The sequence below is a fragment of the Nesoenas mayeri genome (assembly GCF_963082525.1).
Source record: "Nesoenas mayeri genome assembly, chromosome: 2".
Lineage (NCBI taxonomy): Eukaryota > Metazoa > Chordata > Aves > Columbiformes > Columbidae > Nesoenas > Nesoenas mayeri.
This window is the reverse complement of record NC_137543.1, coordinates 13,754,672-13,779,797: the sequence shown is the minus strand read 5'-3', so window position 1 is coordinate 13,779,797 and position 25,126 is coordinate 13,754,672. Positions and strand designations below refer to the sequence as shown.

Sequence of the window (25,126 nt, the reverse complement as noted above, 5' to 3'; positions counted from 1 at the left end):
TCTTCACAACGAAAGACAGCAAGTCTACCCAGAAGAAACAATGACAAAAGATTCTTTCACATATACAAATGCAAAGAGGTCAATTTAGATTTAGGGTTTTTTTAACATGTCTTTATTACTTAAGGACATTTTGTGAGATAGCCATAACATAAACCTCACATCCAGCATTACTTGGCAACACATTTCCCAGCTGGAAAGAAAATAAATTGGATTTTTTTCTTTGTGCTAATGCCACATTTTTTGCATGCTATTTTGGAAACTAATCAAGAGGTGGCTGCTCAGCATGCCTCTTCATTCTTGATGGCTTTTTAGTGCAAAATAGCCAGCAGCAACTTTCTGAAGTCCCCAGAGGTATCAGATCGGACAGCTTCAGCTAACGACTTCTTGTACATTTGCTGGAACTTCTCCTTTATTGCTGGCAGGTCACTCTGAGGAGACACCAAGAGCCTCGTTAGGAGAGTGGGAAGTGCTTTGAGCAATATGCCCTGTCCTACCAGCACCCCTGGGGTCTGATCCAAGGTCCACCACACCTGGTGGGAGGAGGAGAGGAAAAAGCAGGATGTCTAGAACTCTTGGCGGACTTTTAGCTTAACATTCGGATTTGAGGTAAGCCCATGTCAGATGGTGGGGGGAGGGGACACGAGCCGCAGAGAGGGGTATGGGCCTGTGTGGAGAGCTGTACCAGGGTGGCCGGGGCACCTCTGCCCAGTGCTTGGTACTGGACAAACTCGCACAGATCGCTGCAAGCTCCTGAGACCGTGGTGGCAAGCGGGGAAAGAGGCACTTCCAGGAGTATAGCTAAAACAGTTTAGTTCTACCCACAGAAGCAGTTTTCTAGTTACTATGGGGAAGAATTAAACGACTTGTCTGGAGCTTTCCCATGAAAAGGCACTCATGGCACAGTTCTGATCTATATCACTGGGAGGGTTTAAATGTTATCATGATTGGACTGTGTCTTGACAGAGAGATTGCCCTGGAGCTTCATTTCTCACACTGCCAGTCATTGAGAAATATACTCTCCTTGTCCCTGTGACTGACTCCTCCTCTTTGTCAAGACTGAAACAGCCCTGGGGTTACAGCCTACACAGCTTACAAGGAAGAAAAACTTAAAGACTGTGTTTAAGATCTCAAATGTCTTGTACAGTTTTCTGCTTTTTAAAATGACAATTATCTCTTTTGGCTCCTCATTTTTCTCCCCTCCTCCCCATCTGTTTTTCCCAGCTGGAACCAGAGACAATTAGCAACATATGTTTATAAGAAATTCTCAATTTGAGAACTGCTGCTTTATCATTGCTTAACTAGGAATTTACTTTTACACCTCCTGCTGGGGGCAGACCTCCCCATGGGTTAGTTTTAAGCAGTTACAGTTGACTCCACTTGAGATTGCTTGTGTGCTTTCTGGTTTAGTTCTTTTGAAAGCAGAAATACATGCAATATCAAAATTAGAGTTGCCTGGGTACAAATGCAGAGTATGGCCACTGATGTCATTGTGCTGAAATGGGTTGACTGAGCATATGACGTATCAGGACTCACTCCATACCCTCTACATTTGTATTTCTCCCAGAGCTCATGTGAGGTACTACAGATCACGGGGTACCCCACCTCAGCCCTGGTCACAAGGACGCGAATCAAGGTCTCTTCATCAGTCCCAGCTCCTTTCATCGACTTGTGCAGAAGTGTGGCGAAGTAACCTGGGCAGTCTTTGGCACAGCTGACTAGAGAGAACAATAAGACACTTCATTATATTTGTATATTTACACTTTGTGATACATCTTCAATGAGAAGGAAATAAATAGTGAAGAAACAGAGGAAACTCTCTAGAGTTTACACTCAGACATACGAGCTGGCAGGGCTTTCAATCTGTGGCTGGTCCCCTATCAGTATGCAAGGGGAAGTCTTGGAATCTGAACAGGGACGTACATTTCTCCACAGGTAAAGCATTTTACACAGTGATTAGCACCGAGTGCTCTGTCATTCCACATGGAAACTGAAATGAATGAGAAAAAGCATTTACCCCTCTAGAGTTCCTCTTGCCCGTCTATTCTTGGGGTAGCTGCTCACTCCACAGCTCACAGGGGCAAGATTTGGGAGAGCCTAGATCCAGATGGATAACAGCAATACCAGTAAGACAACCAGAGCCAGGGCATGGGCTCAGATAGCCGCCACAGACATCCCCAAAGCTAAATTGCTGTGGACGACCCTGTACATTTTTGTGGTGACTGGCTAACACACTTCTGACAGTGCCAAGGCATCCGCTGGAAGTTATCAACAGCTGTGGCCTCGGGGCAGCTTGGAGGTGGCCACCCTGTGTTAGAGGGCAAATAATTCAGCTGTGTGGAGAGAAGCTGTGTCTAGCAAGTTTTATTTCTAAAACAAAGTCCCCAAATCACTACTGAAAACTGGCTCTTCTTTTCCTGGCAGATATGTCGGCTCAGTTTAGGGCTATTTCGATGTCTGTCACCAGGCTGTACACAACCTCTCCAAAGCAAATGTCAAATGATGGCAAGAATCAGAAAACAAAGCTCTTGCCACTTTATTTATTTTTTTACCAAGAGTCAGATAAGCCTTCTCCAGGTCTCCAGTTGTCTCACTTTTAATGGATTCTTCTATGTCCTTTCCACACACCTACGAGGACAAACAAAAGAAGCCATCAGACCCTGTCAGTACATGTCATCCCACTGCCATAAAACCAGCATCAGATTTAGGATCCAATAGCAAAAGGCCAATTCAGATCCTTTAGAGCCTTTCCAAGGGAGTAATTAAAGGGCAAATTAAGTTCTCCTCTGGTGTAAGTGCTCACAGATCCACTGGCACCAAGAGAAGAAAGTCTATGTGGCCAGGTAAGGCACAAAGCTTAAGAGACAACCTAAATCAAGCAGTCTCACGTACCTGAGAGCTTCTAGGACAAAGAAGCTGCAGCTTCTTCTTGAATGACCCCTAGTCAGGAGAAACTATTTGAGTTTCCTTTAATTCCTTTATCAAAGGCTCTGGATGGTTCCCACACAAATGATAAGTTTTGGAGCTTTACCAGCTCTACGAAGTTTTGTTACTTATTGTCTTTGGCTTTGCAGGGAAAGTTTACAAGCACTGAAGTTGTTTCCAAGCTTTTGTATTATTCTGTAGAAAAGGGGAAAAACAGACTGCCACTTCAAAAGAGAGTTTATCCTGACTTTTGTGAACTTCGTGAACCTCAAAGTCTTCTGCTTTGCTCTGTTTTGAACATCAGGATGGCCCTGCATGGTTCAAGGCTCTAGTGGACTTGTAGGTCAGAGCTAGGAGAATATAAGGCAGGAAGGGTACCTTCTGAGGATTTGGGCTTAAGTTCTGCCAGCCCTTAACTTGGTTTAGGTCTGGCCCTATTTATCTTTCCAAATGCAGAGCAGGACTGATGTTTGCATGGCTCTTATCCTGGCCCACTTCTACTTCAAATATAGCCAGGCAGGATGTGGTGGATTGGCTTGGGCAACCTGATCTTCTTGGATTAGGAATCAAAAAGCCAAGGTAGCTTGGCTGTTGAAGCATTTAATGGAACCCCCAGGGCCTGGACCACTCTGAGGGAGAGAGTATCAGTTAGTGACTGATTTTGTTCGCTCGCCAGCAACAAACCAAAACTTGGATTAAGCTGCAAACATTTTTCCAGCTACGGGTTCCTTATTCTGCTGACACTGAAATATGGCCTTGACTGGAGTTTTTTTCATCTTCAGTGCCTAGGGTTACAGCTGAACTCCAAGTCATCCTCGGGAAGCTCAGGACTATGAGGCTGCAGGGGAGACACTCTCCTGAGAACAAATGTCTCTGCTGAGCTTCCACCTCGCTGCCAGGAAAAGGACCTTGGATCTCCCATTCCTTTGACTTTCACAGGTCATTTCCAGGTGAGACGTCTCAGTGGAGGTTAGTTCCAGGTCCAGACATAAGTAAAATACGCCTCATGGGTGACACAGGGAGAAGTATCAGACAGCTGGGATCCTGCTACCTACTTTGCCTTATGCTTGAAGACAGAGGTAATTACAGCAAAGTACCTGCACAGGCTGCCGGCCCAGCGTGGGCAGAGAAGAAGAGGCTGGAGATGTTCCTCTGCCCAGCCAATGAGCGTGTGAAGCAGGGGCATCAGCATGAGAGACATTGCTGGCCTCTGCTTTGGAGGAGAGGAAAAGCCCAGAAAAGCAAAACCCTGCTTCAGGGCAGTTTGTGAACCTGTCCCTTTGCTGGTCCTCTTGCAGAGGTGAGGACACCCACCATTGTGCAGCTGTGGGAAGGAAACTACATCATGACATTGATTTGGCTGGATGTTATGTTGGGTTATGAAGGGGAATACGCTCTTCACTGGCAGAAGGTACAGCTTTTATGCCCTATGTGTCTTTCTGTAAGATCAGGATTCAGTCACATAGAACTGTTTTTCTAAAATTCTTAAAGCATTCAGTAGTTTAAAAGTGGCAAATAAGGGATTGCTTGCTCTGCATGTTGTTGTAGGGTCTGCAAACTACATGTTGGGCCCTACACAATGCACATCGCAAAACAGTAACTCACCTTCTCATAGGCTTGAAAAGTAGCTCTCAGCTGACTATAGCTCCTCTTTGCTAAGACCACATTGAAAGCCAGCTCCTCCGTTCCCCAGCGGCCTTCTCCTGCCTTAAAGATTGAATGTTATTTTTTTTGAAGTGCTTGTTTCTTCACAATAGAAACAAAAAGTCAGTCAGAGCCCTTGATCTACCAGTCTCCAACCCGTGTCCCCCTCGCTCATCTCTTTACACTGGCATTGCCCCATACTTGGCGTGTTCGGTCACTTGAGGCAGCCCTTGCTGGGCAACACCGGACAAATGGAGATGTTTCCACAGTTGCACTTACTTTATACAAATCTGTGGCATCTTGCTCAGCGAGTTCTGCATTGACCTGTTGGGTCTCATCTCGGGTTGCCTGCAGGAAAGGACATGACAGTAAAAAAACCCACAACAGACCAAATGCTGGTGACATTTCCGAGTGGAAGGGAAGATTGTCAGCCCGTTGCCCTTACAAACATTTTGGTTATACTTTTGCTGCCATCTGCTGACAGCTCCTAGTACTGGGACATGGTGAGACCTCGTAGAACTTTGAATGGTCTGTTCACGTTTACCACAGCCCTTGTTTTTGCTGAGTTCAGAGGTAAAGCCTGTGTGATAGAATCATAAATAGTTTGGGTTGGAAGGGACCTTCAAAGCTCATCTATTCCACCCCTCCTGCCATGAGCAGGGGCATCTTCACCCAGACCAGGTTGCTCAAAGCCCCATCCAGCCTGGCCTGGGATGTCTCCAGGGATGGGGCATCTACCACCTCTCTGGGCCACCTGGGCCAGTGTTTCACCACCCTCATTGTAAAAAATTTCTTCCTCATGTCTAGCCTGAATTTCTCCTCCTTTACCTTAAAATCATCACCCCTTGTCCTGCTGTAACACATCCTGCTGAAAAGTCTGTCCCCATCCTTCTTTAGGTCCCTTTTAAGTACTGAAAGACCTCAATAAGGTCTCCCTGGAGCCTTCTCTTCTCTAGGCTGAACAGCCCCAACTCTCTAGGCCTGTCCTCATAAAGGAGTATGGTAGAGTTTACCTCCCAGTTTTATTTGCTCTGTGCTGAGACCCTTATGAGATGGTAACTCAGGTACCTCTGGAGCAGGATGGGACTATTGGGGCTGGGCAGCTACAGGGCATTAGACCATACCCTGGCGATGCTCCCCTACAGCAGGGTGGTCTGCTGGTCCCCCATGTCCACAGCCTCCGTGACACCCCATGGGGGCTCCTGCTCCCTCCCCCAGACAGCATGTGTCCAGAGCAGGAAAAAAATCAGAGGAAAACCTGATCTGAGTTTGGAGTTAGCCATGCTCTGAGGAGGGCTGGACCAGAGGAGCTCCAGAGGTCCCTTTCCACCAGGCTTGTTCTTTGTTTCTGCTTTCTGCCATTTTTTGGGGGTATTTTTCCACTGGTGGGAAGCAGCAGAATGAATAATACCAGCTAATACTTACTATGGTTACCCGAGGTATACAGGATACAGAAAAGGAAATGTCTCTATCAGGTAGGTGCATAAGAAGAAAGCCCCCAGCCTTACCTCTAACACAGTGACTAATATCTTCTTTAGGGAGCCACTTGTGTCGCTTTTAACATCAGACTCTAGATCCCTATCAAAGACTGTGGAGAAGAAACCAGAAATCTGTGAGGGTTCACCCAGTGCTAAAGGCTTTAAATGAAGATGTTTGAAAGACAATACTACTTACGCCGTTTATATGCCGCCTTTATGTTTACAATTTCCTAGACAAACAAATGAAGTAAATAAATAAGTAGGCAAATAAATAAACAAGGGAAATATTTATAAATAAATCAAAATAGATGGATTTAATAAATAAACAAGCAAATAAACCCCCAGTAAGTCAGTATCATGCCTGTGTTGCTTGAGGCATAGCTGGCATGGAGGCAGAAGCAGCCAAATTCCCATTTCCCTTCATGCTGGCACTCCCTGCAGAGACACGACTCCAACCCAGCCTGGTTCAGGACAGCATTCCAAGGGATGCCTGATTTGTGCAGGTGTCTTTCTGATTTCACCTGCCTTCAGGTATAAGCTAAAGGGCTTTTTGAAGAGGAACATGTTCCTGTACCTGGTAGGAGCCACCTCCACCCTGTCAGAGCCACCTTTAACAGGCACCTCGGGATTTTTCCATCATCAGTGTTTCCTCTGTGCCATCCATGTCAGATATGAGTCAGCCCAAGAGTTTCAGCCCTAGTATGCTCTTGGTGAGCTCTTTGCCCTGCTACCTAAGGAAGGTCATGCCTGGTGTCCCAACCTTATTGTTTCGTGTGCAGAGAATCTCAATCAGCAGCGACTCATCTGTCCCAGCGCCCTTCATGGCCTTCCGAAGCTCTCGGGCCTCGTACTCACAGGGCAGGTCCAGCAGAGCCAGCACAGCCTTTTCGAAATGGCCACTCAGGTCTCCCTTCAGGACCTCTTCCATATCCTGCAGGGGCAGCCAGAAGGGTTAGTGCAAAAGCTGAGGTGGGATAAGAGGGTTTCTTAATTTGTTTTGGGGAATTTAATGATTTCAAAGCTGCTTCTGCACCAAAAAGGGACAAAAACATAAAAAGGCCTTTAAATACATCGAGCTTTTTTTTAAAAAAAATAAATTCCCTAAAAATATTTGTTTCAGATTGAATGAAATGATTGTCCTATTTTCAAATACCAGCTGACAGCAGTCCAGTTTTGACTCTTTCTTGTTTAACTGAATGCAAACAGAGAATTTACTCTGAAACACAACACAGAAGCTTTCTGCTCTGAAAGAGCTGCAACAGAGGGGATCAAACTTACCAAACTTCTCTCCCAATTTTGGTCAAAATCGACTTACTGGAAAAAGTAACAAAACTCTACAAAGTGATTTGTTGCCAAGCAATCAGCATTTTTTACACCCAAACCAACCAACCAACCAACCAACCAACCAACAAACCCCAAAAACTAAAATTAAAAAATCAACCTTCTGTGATATGATCTACTAGTACAAAATTTAGTATGACCGTGGAGAAAGACTCACTAGTGTAAGCACACTTAGGATGCCGACAGATGATTTATTTGAAGCCCTATCTGCAGTTAACATTTCCTGTAGTACGGGAAGTACTTGACAAGTTCAGAACAACAAACGAGAAGCGCGGTTTTAAATCTATTGTTCTTAAATACCCTCCTACACAATCACAAATCAATGCTCAGTCTATTAAAGCCAGAGCCTGACACCAACGTGCACCATGAACTTTGCTTCCTGGAGCAGCAGGAGACCAAAACTGTACAATGCAGCAGGATTCAGCTGTTTACCCAAATAATATACAGGAACCTTTTCTTTCTCACATGCAAAATCCTTAAGACAGCCTATGTTTTCTCCTCCAGAAATCAAACACCCAAAGAGACTTCTTAGTTTTGCAATATGAATTCTACTCCATCACTGGAAGAAATCAATACTCCATCTATTGAACTGAACAAAAATATAATGATGTAAGATCAAATAGTTCCTGTGAATTTGCGCTTGGTCTGAGAGGGGTTCTGAGTCAAAATTTCCCTTCTACATTAATTCCTTGTGAATGTGCTGAAGAGGAACACAAGCTGAAATATTTTTTCAGTTATTAATTATTTTCTAGCTCTCCCAGCTTTGATTAAAATGTTCTCATCTGGCTAAGGCTGATTTCAAGAAGACTCTGAGTCCTAAAATTAGAAATATGATTGGTATTTTAGGAGATGATAAAATAAATTGCTGAATCAGAAACTAACTGGTATCTTCCTTGAATCCAATGTGCTCTTGATATTTTCAAAAGCAGAGGCCTGTAGGCTGTATTTCTAGCAGGCATAAAGTTTGAAGCAGAGAGGCCATTTATTTTGAAATACCTTGTTATACAGAGCCTTGTACTTCTGTTTTATTTGTTGTCTCTGCTCTGATGTTCGACTTGACAAGACTTCAATAATTTTCTTTTCATCAGTTCCTGAAAGAGAAGTTGTGCATAGAAGTTACTTCATCAGAAATCTAAAGAAAACATTATCTCTAAAGAGAAAGAAAATTGCTATTCATATGTCGCCACTGGTACCAACTTTAGTGTTGGTAGCATCTAAGATTCTTTTGAGAATATATTTTACTGTAATCAGCTACAGTGTTCATATCAAAATAAACATTCACCACCTCATGCTGCCCATATTTTATCAGGAAAACTGAGTCTTCTGTTTGGGGTCTGACACTGCCCCTAAAATCAGGGTTGTGCCAGTGCCCATAGGCTGACATACAAGTTTTGGGTGGAAATGCTCATTTGTGTAGTCCCGAGGGATCAACCACCAGATCTACTTCATGAAGCTGTGAACACTTGTGTCAACACAACAGAACGAAGGGTGTGGGGGCAGATGATGTGTTTAAATCAGCTTAATTAACCCACAGCCTGAATGTACAGCCGTACAAAACAAGTTGGGCTTTGCACTAAATGGAGCCAGGAAGAGGAGCAGGAACCAGCCTTCATGTTCTGAATCTCCGCTAATGCTGTTTTGCTGGGCAAAAGTGAGTGAAGCGAGAGCATGAGGTGCCACAGTGATGGGCATCACAGCAGCTGCATCTCCTGAGGTAATTAAACACCTAGCACCCCTCCAGGAGAAAACCCTCGGGCAGCTTTGAGCTGTACCTTATGCAATGGTTGGAAGCAGCTTTCTAAATGCAATGACCTTGTCCTTGTACTTCTCTTGCCCTCAGCCATATAAACAGATGTTTGCACTAAACAAAGCTGCTGGAAGGCATTTGTTATGTTTGTGGCTAAGGAGACAGGACCGCAGTGATGTTACTTGGATGCCCAAATGACACAATAGAGCAGCTATTGCATTAACAGACGTGTCCTGGTGCACTTCCAGCTGAGGGCCAGCAGCTTGCCTTGGGCACTATTTCTTCAAGACAAGTACTGAAATGGAGAATGTCTATTAGGAGAGACCTCTGACCTGCATGTGATGGGTACTGACAAAATGCCCATAGCATATAAAGGGTTTAGATGGCAGATCGAAGGCATCAAGCTGTATGGAAGGTCTGCTGATGCATGCACGTCATCCTGCTGGACACTCCTCCATGCTCTCCTTGTGATCTTCTACTTGTGTCCACCTACTGGGCCTTGTGCCGTGCCTACTACAGGTTCTCAGGAGAAGGGACCAACAAGGGTTTCCAAGGAGCTACCAGTACCAAGGATAAAATGACAAATGATACTGGCATTCAGCAGCAGCTGATGTGTTTTTATCCCTGCGTATCAGCACCAGGTACATACAGGACAAGTTTAGGGCACCTTGTCAATTTCTTCCTGCTTAGAACTGAGGGAGAAGGCCTGATCCAATTTTAGAAGAAAAAGTACTACTATCTGACAGCATGGGGTTAAACTCTCAGTAGGAGAGTCCTCGGAGGAACTGTCTTGAGGGGGCTCAGTTAATAGCACAAGAGCAGTTCCCAAAATTCAGCACTTAACTAGCTGATTCTGAGTGTCATTGCTATATCAGGAAGAAATGCTTAAATGCATGTTTACTGTGCAAATGCCTGGAGTGAATTAATAACTTGCTGCTCTCATGTGCTGTTTGGCTGTTCTTTCTCTGATGGACATTGTGACCTCCATGGACCTGAGGATGCCACGAACACTGTGCATTCCTCATTCACATCAGTGAACAAATCAGCCAGCTTACTTTAAACTATCTTAGAAGACGGTGGGAGCAAGTATTTTTGGTTAAAAATCAACAATGCAAATCGAGGACCATCATATACACGTTTCAGCTATGGAGCTGCAGTGGGCTCTGATCATAGAATCATAGAATAGTTTGGGTTGGAAGGGACCTTCAAGGCTCATCCAGTCCAACCTCCTGCAATGAGCAGGGACATCTTCACCCAGATCAGGTTGCTCAGAGCCCCATCCAGCCTGGCCTTGAATGTCTCCAGGGATGGGGCATCTACCACCTCTCTGGGCAACCTGGGCCAGTGTTTCACCACCCTCCTTGTAAAAAGTTTCTTCCTTATGTTTAACATGAATCTTTCCTCCTTTATCTAAAAACCATCACCCCTTGTCCTATTTTAACAGGCCCTGCTAAAAAGTCTGTCCCCGTCTTTCTTAGACGACCCTTTTGAATACTGAAAGGCTGCAATAAGGTGTCCCCTGAAGCTTCTCTTCTCCAGGCTGAGCAACACCAACTCTCTCAGCCTGATGAACATATGGAGGAGGTGATGGTTTTGATAGTTCCTTGAAAGCCTGGGAAAGGACATTTAACTATGACTCTAAATCTGATCAGACTAGCTGGACACCATGACTGTCATATCAGCCTTGACAGCTTCATGTTTCTATTGCAGGAAGCAAATACCATGTTTATCCCAATCCTCTGGAGCCAATCCATTATCAAACTAGATCTTACCAGTCATTGAGGAAGAAACTGGCTTCCCCTCCCATTTATCTTAATCATATAAAACTTCATGGGTGTGCATGTTCTTTGAGTCAATAAGGGACAGAAAGCATAAGGATTACCTGAAACTGGTCAAAACAGTTGTTCTGACCTAGGTTTATGTATATGCTCTTAATAATCTTGAATTGTCCTTTGTATAAAAACCACAAGCTTTCTTACCCGCTCCTTTGCAGGCACTATGTATTTTCTTGGCGTCTCGGTCTGCATCGAAACCTTGATGATGGCGTTTACTGGTTGACTAGGAAAACAGAGACACAACAGACACATGGGAAACAATTTCACATGGCTCTTTCTGAATGGCAGAGGTTTGGGCCAAGTTCTTGCTATCTCACCCGTGATGTTCACCGTGGGCTTTAGTGAAATACTACATCTCTCACTAGGGCTCCTGCAATGGATCCACAAATAGCTGTTACCACGTGACACAGGGTGCTGATTCTATATAGCTTTGTTCTGCCAGGTCAGGCTTATTCAAATAAATTAAAGGTAATAACTTTATATTAGGCGTCTTCATGACAGATCAAATATTATTTGTTTGCACCACTTTTAAAACAGACCAATATAAATGCCTTATCAGATGCATACAGGACCATGCCCCACCTCTGCAGTATATTTGTAAGTACTAGAAGATTACAATCACAATCCCCTGAAAAAAAGTGGTCCTGCAAACCCTTCTTTGCATTGATGCGTTCATGCAAACACGATAATTGGAGATATGTAACGCAATTAACCTGGTGGGTTTCTTTTTTTCTGTGTTTGTTTTTGGCAAAATAGTGTATGTGGTTACTTTGAGCTAAGTCTATCAGGGATAATAACTCAAAGTTCACAGCTGCAGCAGCAGTTTACAGCCCGATGTATCAACATAAACACAAAACCATGCCTGTTCCCAAGCTGTGAATCACAAAAGCTGAAATGCTGGTACACCCTCTGTTCTGCTGTTTCTTACACAAGGGCAGAAGTATCTGAGACCAGCAGGTCAGCAGCATTTTCAGCCCCTGTAATATAATGAACTAGAGCTTTTAAATGTCTCAGCTCTAAAATAAGACTAGAAAACAGGTCCTAGGCTCTTGATCAATTGGAACTACATGCACACCACCTGCTCAGGGGGTCTAAGTGGGCATTGCAAGCTCTGGCGTTTCCATTCAAATAGCAACGTGTCGATCAGGCCACTCGCTCTGCAGAGCTGCCAAGCACTGGCTCCCCACTGCTGTTAATTAGGGGTTATGACAGCCCAGGGCACAGCACTCTGCTGAAGAGCAGAAGAGGTTAAATGGCTGATGAGCCTTCTTGTCTTTGGGGACAGCACAGAGCAGAGATGATTCCTGAAATACATCAGGCACAAGATTCTTCTGCTTGTGGGATAAAGAGAATTTAGCCATAGAGCTGTGGGCCGTGCTCTGCCATGTACCCATCTGGCCAGAAAACGACCTGTTTTATTTACGAGTATAGATAAAGCCTGGAAGTCTGTTTGCCTGTATTCTTCAAAAGTTTCGTGCTGTGATCTACTAGTTGTGGTGAAAGAGCTGCAGCTCTGGATAGAGCAGCTCTCTGTCAAAAAACAAAGGGTCTTTCCTCAAGGATAAAACTCAAATCCTGTCCCTGCACTGCTTTACTAATGTACCTTTGTGATAAAGACCATTTAGGTACTTGGCTCTTCTAATGCAGTTAGCAACGAGGATACAACATACTGCTAATGGTAGCTGCTGCAGTACAGCCATCCCACAGAAATGGAAAGTTACTTTTACAACAGCAATTAGTGAGGTACAATAATAATGCAATAACTTCTCCCAGTCTCTACAGCACAAGGTAACACTTTCATTACCATAACATTATCACAAACGTTGCTTGTAACCATGTAACCCACTGTATGCTCTGACACACAGACACACGCTTCTCTAAACCTTTCCAATAAGGTGGAAATAGATGCATATAAGTAACTAATCTCTAGTAACTCTAAGCAACTGTGTCTAGTAGGATACTTTATTTAATAATGATCTTCACATTTCTCAGGAAGGTTGTCAAAAGAAAGGGAAAAGCACAAAGTTAGAAAATAGATGCACTGATCACTGTCTTTATCCAAAATGAATTGCATTAATATTTTTCTATTATGTCAGGGTATACATGCTTCCCTGTTGATGGTATCATATACAAAAGATATCTTTTTGCACAACATGCTTGAAAATTAAGCAGCTCTCATTTATTTCTTCTTTTCTGATGTATCTGCTACACCCTCATTTTCATTCCTATGAGAATTCACCTTTGTTCCCTGTAACACCAGAACAAACAAACAACCAAACTCAGTAATGAGTTTGGAGGAACAGAATAAAAGGATCTTCCAATAAAATGCAAGTTTACTCTGGTTATACAGCCTCAGGATGCCAATGGTGCTGGCACAACGGGCTGCTTTGCTGGAGAGTCGTACAGGCATGGTGTTGATGCAAGGACTGTGGTCCGGATGCTCCTCAGCACATGGTGGATATACTGAGCATGGTGGTGTAGCACCCAGGAGGATGCTCTGCTGCTCCTCCAGTCGTGTGCGTCTGCAGACAGCAGTGTGTGGTGCCAGCATGGTTTCCCCTCTCCTAATACCACGTTTAACATGCAAAGTGTTTTCAAGACTTCAGCCCATAATTTAGCACATGACTGTTCAGATTGCCAGTTACCACTATGTTGGATAACGTGCTTATAATTACTTCTAGCACCTGTGGCAATTCTAATGGACACTGCAAGCTGAAGGAGATCATGCCGCCCTTACACTGCGCTGTGTGGGAAGCAGCTGTTTGTAGGAACAGGGTACACACAATATCTGAATGAAGTAAATGATGGTGACATTAAGCTTCAGATGATGTTCATGCCACTCACACAGTTGATCCTGCTGTCTGTATTAGGCAGTCAGTACTGAAATTATTCTAGAGTTATTTGCAAAGCATTTCATTATGAGGGTAAGGACCAGGGAAGCGGCTGAAAAATCAGCAAAAACCCAGACAGTTCTAGAGCACAAAATACAAAGAAAAGTGATAGCAGATCAAATGCATAGATTTGACTATTTCATACTATCCAAATGCTATTTGGATTTATAGTCCCTCAAATTCATTTCAGCAATGTGAGTTAAGAACTGTTGCTCCAGTTTCCTTCCTTCTGACCTGGGACAGAAGACGCATCAGTGAGAAGTGGGAGGAAAAAGGCTTTGTCTGGCATTCCTTCCCACTTTTCAATCATTCAGCCTGGACAGAAACACCTACGCAAAGCCAAAGGTTTGTACTCTGCTTTGCCTTACCCACCAGCTGTGCTGGGCTGGGGGTTTTGCCCTTGTTGCGCTGCTGCTGTCACCTCTGGAGCTTCTTCTGCCCCAACCCCGTCACAGAGGCACCTGGTCCTGGTAATGTCACCACAGGACTTTGGGAGAGTGGTTTGCTCTCTCGTGCCTTGATGGCTGATCAGTTAGGCTCAGGTTTTAGCCCAGGGGTGTCAAACTCATTTTCACTGGGAGCCACATCAGCCTCGCGGTTGCCTTCCAAGGGCCCAATGTAATTTTAGGACTGCATAAATGTAACTACTCCTACTTTTATACAGTCCTAAAGTTACATTGGGCCCTTGAAAGGCAACCTTGAGGCTGACATGGCCTCTGACGAAAATGAGTTTGACACCCCTGCTTTAGCCAGTCCCTAATTCCTGGGTGCAAATTGTCATTGTATCTGTTGTGTTTGTGTGTAGCACAGTTGCAGTCAGTAGGAAAATGGTAGCACCAGTGACTGAAATAACATTGTGGGTTCATGGTGATTCATAAAGACATAAAGAAGCATATTTCTTTTCAAAGGAAAAACATGTGGAAGGGAAGGACTGGTTCTTACGTTGTTCAGGATATGTTTGTTTTAAAGCCTCAGAAGAATCTATTGAGTCAGCTCTGCTAAAGCCTCCAACTTCAAATAGATCACTGTAAGACATTAAATGACGTGCCTGGGAAATATCATTCTTGTAGTATCATGTATAATACTACCATCAGCTTTATGGACAGGAAATCTGATAGTCTGGGTAGGTGACTGCCAAGGCCAACTCCTGAGTCATCAAGAAAATCCTGGTTAAAATTGACCACCTGCTGATCGCAGCCTTGAACCTGTCCCCTGATACAGCCTTCCCACGCAGGAGAGGGAGAGCTGTTTGAGAACCCTGCTGCTTCTTACCCCGTGGATACTGACAGGTGGCTTTTCCTGCAAGGGTTAAATGGCAAAAGAGATTGATGTAACATTTGCAATATGGGCAGAGTCACTTCAATATAGTTATTGTTTTAGAGTTAGGATCTTAGATTAGATTTGAGTAGTTAATGACTTACAAGTGTTATAGCAGTTTTGGTGATAACACGATGTGGAGTCTGAAATTTCAGATGGAGAGACTGCATACAAACTTTGCAGCTGGACAGAAGATGCAAGGGAACTTGCTCCCATAAATTGGTCCAGCTCCAACTACTCTGTTACTTCATTTTCTTCTACATTTCTTTCCAATACTTCTACATTACTTAGCGTAACCAGAATTCTGGTGGTAAGAAACCCTCTTTTCACTTCCAGCCTAGCTGTATTCATGGCCTGTGTCCACTTGTGGTTTTTTCTGCCAAGAGCGTTCCTTAGGTCAAACAGTTTTTGCCTCACAAAAGCATATTTGAAGTAACAATTATTTTCCTTTGCAGCTTTGGCTAGAATTGCCACAGATTTATTTTTTATTAAACTGGATAGATTATAACTAATCTAAAATTAACACTTCTACCTTGTTGTAAAGCACACCAAGTAGTTTTTCCTATTGTAAATTATGTTTTAAGGGGATGTAAGACGAGTTTACATGTGAAGATGGTGTGCAATGCTTAGAGAAGCATTTGGAGACTGTTTTTTGATCTTTCAGCATGTAGTGCCCTTATGGTGCACGAATAAACGAATAAATGGTGCACAAATAAATGAAGAAAGGGGCTGGTTTTGGGGGGGCGAGCAGAGCAGAAAGGGGGAAATTAGAGCTCTGGTGGATTCAAGGCATCAGTAGTTTGAATTGGTTGGATTTTGCAACACATTGCAGATACTTTTGAAGACAAAATTGAGTATCTTCCTTGAGCTAAAGACAATTAAGCTTGCAGTAGGTACAGAGTGCTCATCTGTCCATAGACAAGAACAGAAGAAATGCTACCATGAGCACGTCAGGTAGCTTCCTGTATCGCAAAAGACAGCAAAGTACCTTACCTGAAAATACCTGATCATACAGCTGAGCAATTACTGTTTTTTCATTTCCATCATCTCAAGCAGATGCCACAACCATTCTGGGGAACAGAGGTTTGTGAAGGAGCACCATCAGAACAGAAAGGGTGGCTGCTGCTGACAGTGCTCACCCACTGCAGCTCTGACACAGATCGATGCTGATAATGCACACAGATAAATGCAGATGCAGACCCTTATAAGTAAATTATTAGGAAGAGCCAGCAGGAATGTGTCTGCTGACCAAAGCAGTGAAAATGCAGGTCTAATAGCTACGGGCAGAGCTCTAAAATTGATGCAGGGATGTCGAGTGCTTAACCCAGTCTTCATTTTCGCCAGGTCCATTTTATGTGCTTTATTTAGTGCATGTCTAATTCCAGGCTTCTCTTTGGATTGCTGTTTTCATTTTTCTTTTGCTCAACAGAAATAAAAATTAAATCTCAAAATGGCAGCACGTAGATAGGGCAGACTGACTCAGCCACGCTCTTTACAGCCCTGACTGCTACACGCAAGTGGGGTCTGGAACGAAATTTAGGGCAGTGTTCAGTTGTCTAAGTGTAGGTATCTGGCGCTGTTAGAGATGCCCCAGGGTAAGGTGCCCGCTGTCTGTCAGAAATTAGTGGTCTCCCGTGGGACCTGCATCTGTCAACCTGCTGCAGAGATCTCACATACCTGAGGGCATCACCAGTGGTTACTGGAGGTGCGCAACAGAATCATGCCACAGCTATTTCACCACTTCTCTTATTTTTCACATATGTTTAATTATGTTTACAAAAATGCATTGGAGAAAAGCAAGGTTTTAGAAAGAATTACACAAACCTGCTCCATGCACAACAATCTAAGCTTTCCTTTCTAGAGAGCAGATGGGCACCAGAAACCTCTCTGCCTGGTTTCCTACAGACTGACATCTCCTGTCTGGCTGATTTTGGTGCCTCTGCTGCCTACTGCAGCCGAAGCAATTCCTCTGATGGGCACAGGAGTAATGGACCCTCACCCTGTGGATTCTCTGGTGTCTTCTAAGGGTTGAGTTCATGCTTCAGTCTTTTGTTCAGGGGATTTCTAATACAACCTCTCTCTTCCCAAGATTTTCAAGAAACATGACAGGCACCTAATCATTTCGAGACTAATATCCTGCTGGACAATTAATCCAAAAGTTGTCCAGTGGGTTCAAATATTTTTAGCTATGTTCATAGTGTACTGTCATTCATCCTGTCTCTTCAAGAAACCAAGCCTCAAACAATCCATAACGTCCCCAAGGTGAGCACAGGAATGCCAGAAAAAACAACAGACAAGCCAAAACAATTGAAAAACCATTATAGATCAGAAACAGTGGAAGCTGTGGAGATTTCTCAGTTCTCACTATGCACAGGCACTGAATTGCCCGTTCAAACACCTTTGGGCAGCCTCGTCTCCATCTGACGAACCAGTTGTCCTCCAGCTCAGCACTGCCAGAGCTGTCAGGACCGGTTGGGGCAGAGCTGGTCCTGCTGTAGGCAATGGATAAATGAGCTGACATCTCGAGATACTTTCCAATTCTATGATTTTCTGTATTCTTCACTTGTGTGGAGAGGAGGAAAATTTATTTTCTGTCTATCAATAGATGTCCCAAACCATCTAGTCACCTTGTTAGCTTGATAAACAACAGAACTGGGATGTTCATCTCACTAGTTAAACTGTATCTAATATGCTACAATCACAGAAGACAGCTTTTGGCAAATGAGTGCCTACATGATTAATATTTTATCAACACACATATACTGAAGATTAATTATTTATCTTGGCAGAAGCCTTTAATGAGCTATCATGCAACTGGAATCCAAGGTTAACTAGACTGATAGTACTGGACAGGAAAAAAATAAAATAGGCACTTTGTCTTAGACTGGGTGGTTTTCAGTCTTCTAGTCACACGTTGTCACGATAACATCCTGTTAGCAGAATAAACCCTAACCTCCCACCCAAAGGGACAGTCTTAGTGACAAACAGCTCAAATCTCATCACTCATTCCAAAGCATTTCCTTGTATTAAGAATAAAATACAAGAATAAACATGGGAGTAGGCTGCTGGATTTTGATTATGATCTGCTTCCAAAGACAGACTGAAAACATGATGCTACGTTTGTAATTCATCAATAGCCTGATTTACTGAAACAGGTATTTCCAGTCACATAACCTTTTTCAACCTATTGTAATGCTACCTAAGGTCCTTTTCAACTGGGTCAGTTTTTGGACCATAGCAGAAGGTATGAGCAGAACAAGAATAGTCACAGCCTCCTAATGCTATATAAGGTATGTTGTTCTTATATAATAAAAAGGTGACTTGCTCAGAAAGCTCCAGACCATCAATGAGAAATGGCAGAAAAACAGATAAAGGCCATTCCATTTCAGTGTACAGATGCCTCCATGAGAAATATCTTTCAAATATTAGAGCTCTTTAATATAGTGAAGAAGCAAAAGAAACAAAGAGCAACTACTGGTAGGCAAGGTCAGGTCTCATCTAACTGGGAAAGGCTGGTCATGGGTGAGGATATCTCACCATTAGTAGATAGTGAGTTCACTATCTCCTATCATCATTGCATTAAAGAAAGATGTTCTTCAAGTGCCTCTTCAGTAAAATTCAAATAATTGGTCTCAATTATTCAGGTAGGAATTAATGAGAAATGTAAAGGCTTTCAGCACACAGGTCAGAGTAGATGGGCACTAACATCTAAAAACAAACAGAAGTGAACAGCTGTGGCATGTTGGCTGTGGGGCAATATCAGCAAGCGCCAGGGTTTGTGCTCAGGTAATAAAAAGGTGTGGTTGATAAACACCTTGTTGACGTATGTCAATCGGCAAGGGCTGCCTTAAGGACTACACGTGTCCTTTTGACCGTGAGGCTTATTCCTCTGCTGCTCTGTAAAACCTACCTGTCACCTTCATTTGTTTGAGTAATTTTCTCATTCAAACACAATACGCAACTGGAAAATTGCCATCTGCCTCCGCGACTGCTTGGAGAATGGTATCGGCGTCTCCAAATGCCACCCGCCACCTGCCAGCCAGGCTGTCACTGCCCCAAGTCCTTACAGCTGTTTTGGGTCTAACAGCTGTACGACAGCAACACGGACCATCAGGCCAGCTTGTTGCTGACAGTTTGTTGCTATCAAGAACAAAACAATTTCTCTGTGAAGTCTATATTGGATAATACAATATATGTAAGGCACGTAGGTTAGACTGTATTACTCAACAGCCTTTGCAATGACTTAGTGCCTCTTTCCAAATTGAGAGGTGCAAATAACCTTATTTTTCACATCTGAGACTAAAATTACAGTGAGAAGATCCTAATAGAATTAATTGTATTTATTTTTTCCTATTATAAATAGGTGGCAACAATGAAGCTAATTGCTCTGCCAGTTACTTAAACTGCAAAATTAATACTACCTCTCTCCTGCAATGTCCTGTTTTTGAGTAACTGTTAATATACCATCTCATAATAACTTATGGCCATTTTTTAATCCACTTAATTTATTCATGCTGATCACTATGATAGAGAAGCCCACAATTAAAAGCAAAAAATACGTTTAGAGGGTTCTCTCATGGATGAATTTTACACTGTCCAGTTCTAATGCGTCCAAACCCACTTCTGGCTGGTGGGACCCAATGCAGATTACTCTTAAAATCAGAGGTAACATGCAGCGGGAACACCCATGTTGCAAAACCGCAGCTTTTATTCCTAGAGGGCTTTATTCTTCTGCTTAAATACAGAGACCTTTGAGCTGTGTCAGAGCTCCCAGCCCCTGTGTGGGGCGGGCAGAGGTGACACGGGGCTGACGGGGACCTGACTCCCCCGGTGTGGCAGCTGAAGCTGAGGCAGGGCAGGACGCTAGAAACCTCCAGATACGTCACGCCTGCCTTCAGGCACAAGTCATCCCTCACATCACTTCCCTTTAATACTTATCTTGAAAATGGAAGCCACAAAAAATAGCAAACAAATGGCTTTATTCACCCAGGGCAGCAAATCTAGAATTCCCCACCTGGAATAATTGATTCTTTGTTATGTGGGGGGTCGATTTGTCTACTTTTATTTTATTCACCATAATGGCTAGTTGGAAAGCACTTTGGGCCATTAGGGACAATGATAACTAAAATGATTGAAAACTAGCATATTCCTTCTCTTTTTCAGCTGAGATACGAAATCTTCGACTTGCATACTGATGCACAGATAAGCATTCTTACATTTTATTAAAAAATATACACTTGTTACCTCAACTAAGACTTGTGATGAGTTCTGGTAAGTTAATGTTCATGGATCTGAAGTTAATTCTTGTATATGCCAGCATGGAAGCTAGGTATACCTATGCAGCCTTGAAATACATAGACAATCTTTGGGAACATCACACTGATTCTTTCTTATATTCTAAATCTGAATTATTTAAAAGGAGAAGGACTGGAGGAATGTAGCACCCCACCAGGGAAGCCCCCAAATTACATTTCTCTCCTTGGTCCCTAATGTTTCATTGCTTTTAAAACATTCCTCTGCAAGATGCATTATCTAAACACTATCTGTATATTCATAGACACATACAAGGGCTGTTGCTATACAGGCATCGTGTGTTTAATGTCTGACAAACGAAACTGCAGCAGGTCTGACCGAAACTGGAGGTCTCTGTGTCCAACTCTTTTCCAGTGGAGGAGGTTCTCAAGATACTCCCAGGTCAGCCGAGTCGCCCAGAGCAGCAACAACAAAACCCAATACACTAATACTAAAAATGTTGTACCCAAAGAAGAACATTATGGTTCAGATATTTTGAATTTTTTAATGTTTTTGGAAAACTGAATTGTTTGACCTATTTACATTACATAATACGTAAATGTGATGACCCTTTGATGCTTCAGATTTTTAATTTATTTCTTTATTTTAATTTTTGCCACAAATGCAGTATAAATTTTTCAAGGGTAGATGCTTGTTAACACCTACTGCAGCTGCACTCACAGGACAGCCTGAGACCTGATAGGAACATCAAATCTCCTGAATAAAAGGGGACCACGAAAATGTAAAGAATCTGCCACAGCTCTTTCCCAGTGTTGGGTGGCTGAACAAGAAGATATTTCTGTCTTCAGCCGCCTGTGTGCTCCTGGCCAGGGATAGAACAAGAATCGCCTGTCACTGAATATTGGTCTGCCAGGGGAAGCAACAAATAACAAATGTTGAGCTTTGTGATGAGATGATAAAATCACGCTGTGATAAGTGATGCTTGTACTAAAGAAACATTTCTACAAGGACAGAAACGTGTATAGGCAACACAGAGGCCCTTGTGATGCTTGTGAGTTGATCCCCAAGAGGAGCCCCAGGCAGATGTGTTCTCCAGATTATACTTAAATTTTTTACCTTCAAGTTCTCAAACCATCTGGCCCACAACAACCTGCCACCCCCTTCTTACATTGTCAAGTCCTCCCTGGCAGAAGGTTTGGGTTGCTTTACAATGAGAAGATGAAACTCAAGGGTGTCTCAGAGAATCTCAAAAAGTGATTTAAATTAAAAACAAAGAACTTGCCCTTCCCCCAAATTAATTCAAGTCACAAATATCACAGCGAACAGAATAACACATAAAAAGCCTTCTTGGATTCTTGAGAGACAGAAGGGTAAAAAACACAATTACACCATTTCACAAAAGACAAAAATCCATACAGCTTCAAACCATCTTATCATCAAAATCATTGCTGTGATTCCCAAAGCACCTTGCTTGCAGCAGAGCAACTACCCAGATTGTCAGGTGAATTGATTCTACTTGTGGTAATTTTGAAGACAGCAGAAATATAGACAAGGCTGCAAACAGAGAAAACAATTAGAGACTTCCAGTCTCTAAGGATGTGCAGTAAAAAACTTTCTTTGATTGTGGAAAAAGTGACCGGATCAAGTTCAGAGAGCAAAAAGCATGTGGAAATATGCAGATTGGGAGTTGTAGTGTTGCAGGAGATGCAGCTCTTAATTGAGAGTTTAGTTTTTGAGAGAAAGGTACACTTTAGAGCTGGTCGGAAATTTTTCATTCAAAGCATTGTTTTCAGTAAAATTTGTTACTTTTTTTCAAATCAACATGTTCAGGATGATATTAGTTTTGATGAAAGCATTTTAAAATGAGACATTTTAATATAGCTGAAATGTTCCATTTTAACATCCATGTAACGGAACTTTTCTTTGAACAATGTTTAGCTTGATTTAATAACAGTGATTTTTTAAAAAAGTTTTAAAACCTAAGTCAATTTAACCAAATAAAATACATCATTCGACACAGATGATTAATTTGATATTTCTCCCGGTGGAATTTGGGCTATTAAAAAAAAAATCGCTTCTGAAATTTCAAAGCAGACAAAATTTTGGAAAGACGTCGAACTCAACAGAATGAAACAACCCAGTTTAACCCAGCTTTCCAGTGCCAGTCTTGCCCATGAAAGAGGAGTTGCCTTTGTGCACTGCAGCGCCTCCCAAAGCCACCATAAACCACAGCAACAGGTGCTGCAACACCACGGTGCCCCTCTCATCCTTCATGAAAAAAGTGCTTACTGGCTCATCTGCTGACAAACTGGTAGCCCCTACGGTTGGTTTCCTTATATCGTCTGTGAGTTTGTAAGACTTGCTCTGGAGGTTTAAAAAACACAATGCATAAGACACTTACAGAACCTGTGGTTGCAAAACACGAGATGAGGAGAAAGAACAAACTGCAGTGGAAAAGCTCTGTTAAGAACTTAGTATCTTCAGGCTGTTACAGATGTGGGCATTTCTCCAAGATTACCTGTAATTGCCCAGAGACAAAGAACGATGCAACTCCCAAATGAGTCACGGGATGAATCATGGGATTCTCTTCCAACATGGGCTCATACCTCTTCCCTCTGAAGCCTACAACACAACTCCAGGCTATCTTGTCCAGCATGGAACTCACGCAACTGCTAAAGCTGCCTGAGATGCAGTGCTGTGATTTCTCTTGCCATAGACGGACCTCAACTATCTAGTTTAATTGAATATGTTTGCTCTACACTGCATTCAGTGTAGTGTCCAGTGAAAGGCTCTCCCGTGTCAGGACCCTCAGGAGATGCTTGCCAACAACCCTTACGTTGTGTGCTTATAGAATCATAGAATTGTTTAGGTTGGAAAATACCTTTTAAGATCAAGCCCAACTGTTAACCTAACACTGCCAAGTCCACCACTAGCTATGTCTCTAAGCACCACATCTACACATCTTTTAAACACGTCCAGGGATGGTGACTCCACCACTTCCCTGGGCAGCCTGTTCCAACGCCTGGCAACCCTTTCAAGGAAGAAATTTTTCCCAATATCCAATCTGAACATCCCCTGGTGCAACTTGAGGCCATTTCCTCTCATCCTATCACTTGCTACTTGGGAGAAGAGACCAACCCCCTCCTTGCTCCAACCTCCTTTCAGGTAGTTGTAGACAGTGACAAGGTCTCCCCTCAGCCTCCTTTTCTCCAGGCTGAACAGCCCCCATTCCCTCAGCTGCTCCTAATAAGATTTCTCTCAGTTAAAAATCATACTGTAATTTGATGTAGTAAATACTGACACCTGGATTTTAATCTGGTCCTTCTGTGAGCACCAAACATTGAGATTATTTCCATTCCTACTGTTCAATGACAAACTTAGACAAATTTTGAAAGTGTTGGCCTTCGGGACAGGAAGGTTTTCATACATCTTTACAGAGTCATTTTAGTGTTCAGAATGTTCCAACACAAATTTGCTAACTAACACAAATTAGTTTTCCCATTACATACTGTGCATCAATTATTTTCCTCAACATTGAAGCGCTGCCCTTTTTAGCTAAGCCACAGTAAGCATTAAAACATGCAGAACCTGTGTATTATAGTAATAGTTTCATTATTAATGTTCTGCAATTAAGCAGTGTTACCAGCTACATACAAGTTTCCCACCCACACTTAAAGCAGATTTTGAGCTTAAATCTTAATTTGCAGCTATATTGATGCCATTTCAAGTGAAAATGGACAAAACTAAAACTGGGAAATTGTTGCATTCTTGACAATCCAAATTAAGTAACTACTCACATGTGAACTGCCCATTTTTGCTTAGTCTGAGCGTGGAAGATGCAACTCCTCTTCAGTAAAACAAGCATTCAGATGGAATAGTCAACTTTTACTAGAGCAGCTAAATCCTACCCAACCCTCGGTTAATCAATAACTTCTGACATTATTTAAATTTTAGCCATTTCAAGGTGGGGCGTATTCATCATTACATGGCGACTTTATTATCCCTACTATCACATCCTGTTAGGTCATGAAGCAGGCTGGTTTCTCCAATGAAAATCAGGATTTCACAACATAAGCCTTGAGATGATACATACTCATTTACTTAATTGCTATTACAATGATTAAAAACATACAGCTAGGGTAGCGCCCAACACTTTACGAACATTTTAGAAAGAAGGATGCCTCCTCTGAAGACTTTATATCACATCTTATGGGATTTAGTGGTATTTAATATGTCATTGAGGACCCTCAGCTTCTACAAAATACTTTGAACAGAAAAGCTATGCGATTATCTAAACAGTAAGCAAAAGGAAATCACTGTTACTGCAAGTGTGGTAATAATTCTAGGGTTTAAATGATTTGACAGACAGTACTTTCCTGCAAAGACCTCGCTGCCATTCAAACACACTTAAATGATCACCTTTGGTTATGGTGTTTGAACTCATGCAATGCAAAAATCAAATGTGAGCATGAAGAATTTTATCCAGAATTCAGTGCTTTGTGCAAAAATACTGTCTCAAAAGGCATCTTCAAAGCCTTTGCTGAGCTGGGAACTACCCACCTCTTTCATAATATTTTTGGGAATAAAGCAGTCCCAACTGACATTGAAGGAAATACTAAAGTTGGAGAGAAAGCAACTGTAAGGTTTCTCTGGAATCTATCACATCGGAGGGCACTCATAAGCTCAAATTCAGACTGG

General features: G+C 42.7%; 1 protein-coding gene across 1 annotated transcript; it reads right to left on the bottom strand.

Annotated features, from left to right (window-relative positions):
• Positions 1-308: 308 nt before the first annotated feature.
• ANXA13 (annexin A13) lies at positions 309-24,240 on the bottom strand (the record flags this gene model as incomplete). The annotated part of the gene is made up of 12 exons (XM_080339062.1): positions 309-428; positions 1,603-1,715; positions 2,550-2,625; positions 4,528-4,629; positions 4,846-4,914; positions 6,075-6,154; positions 6,241-6,274; positions 6,805-6,975; positions 8,382-8,476; positions 11,112-11,190; positions 22,718-22,792; positions 24,226-24,240. 12 exons carry the CDS (start codon positions 24,238-24,240, stop codon positions 309-311), a joined length of 1,029 nt encoding a protein of 342 aa, XP_080195188.1.
• Positions 24,241-25,126: the final 886 nt, after the last annotated feature.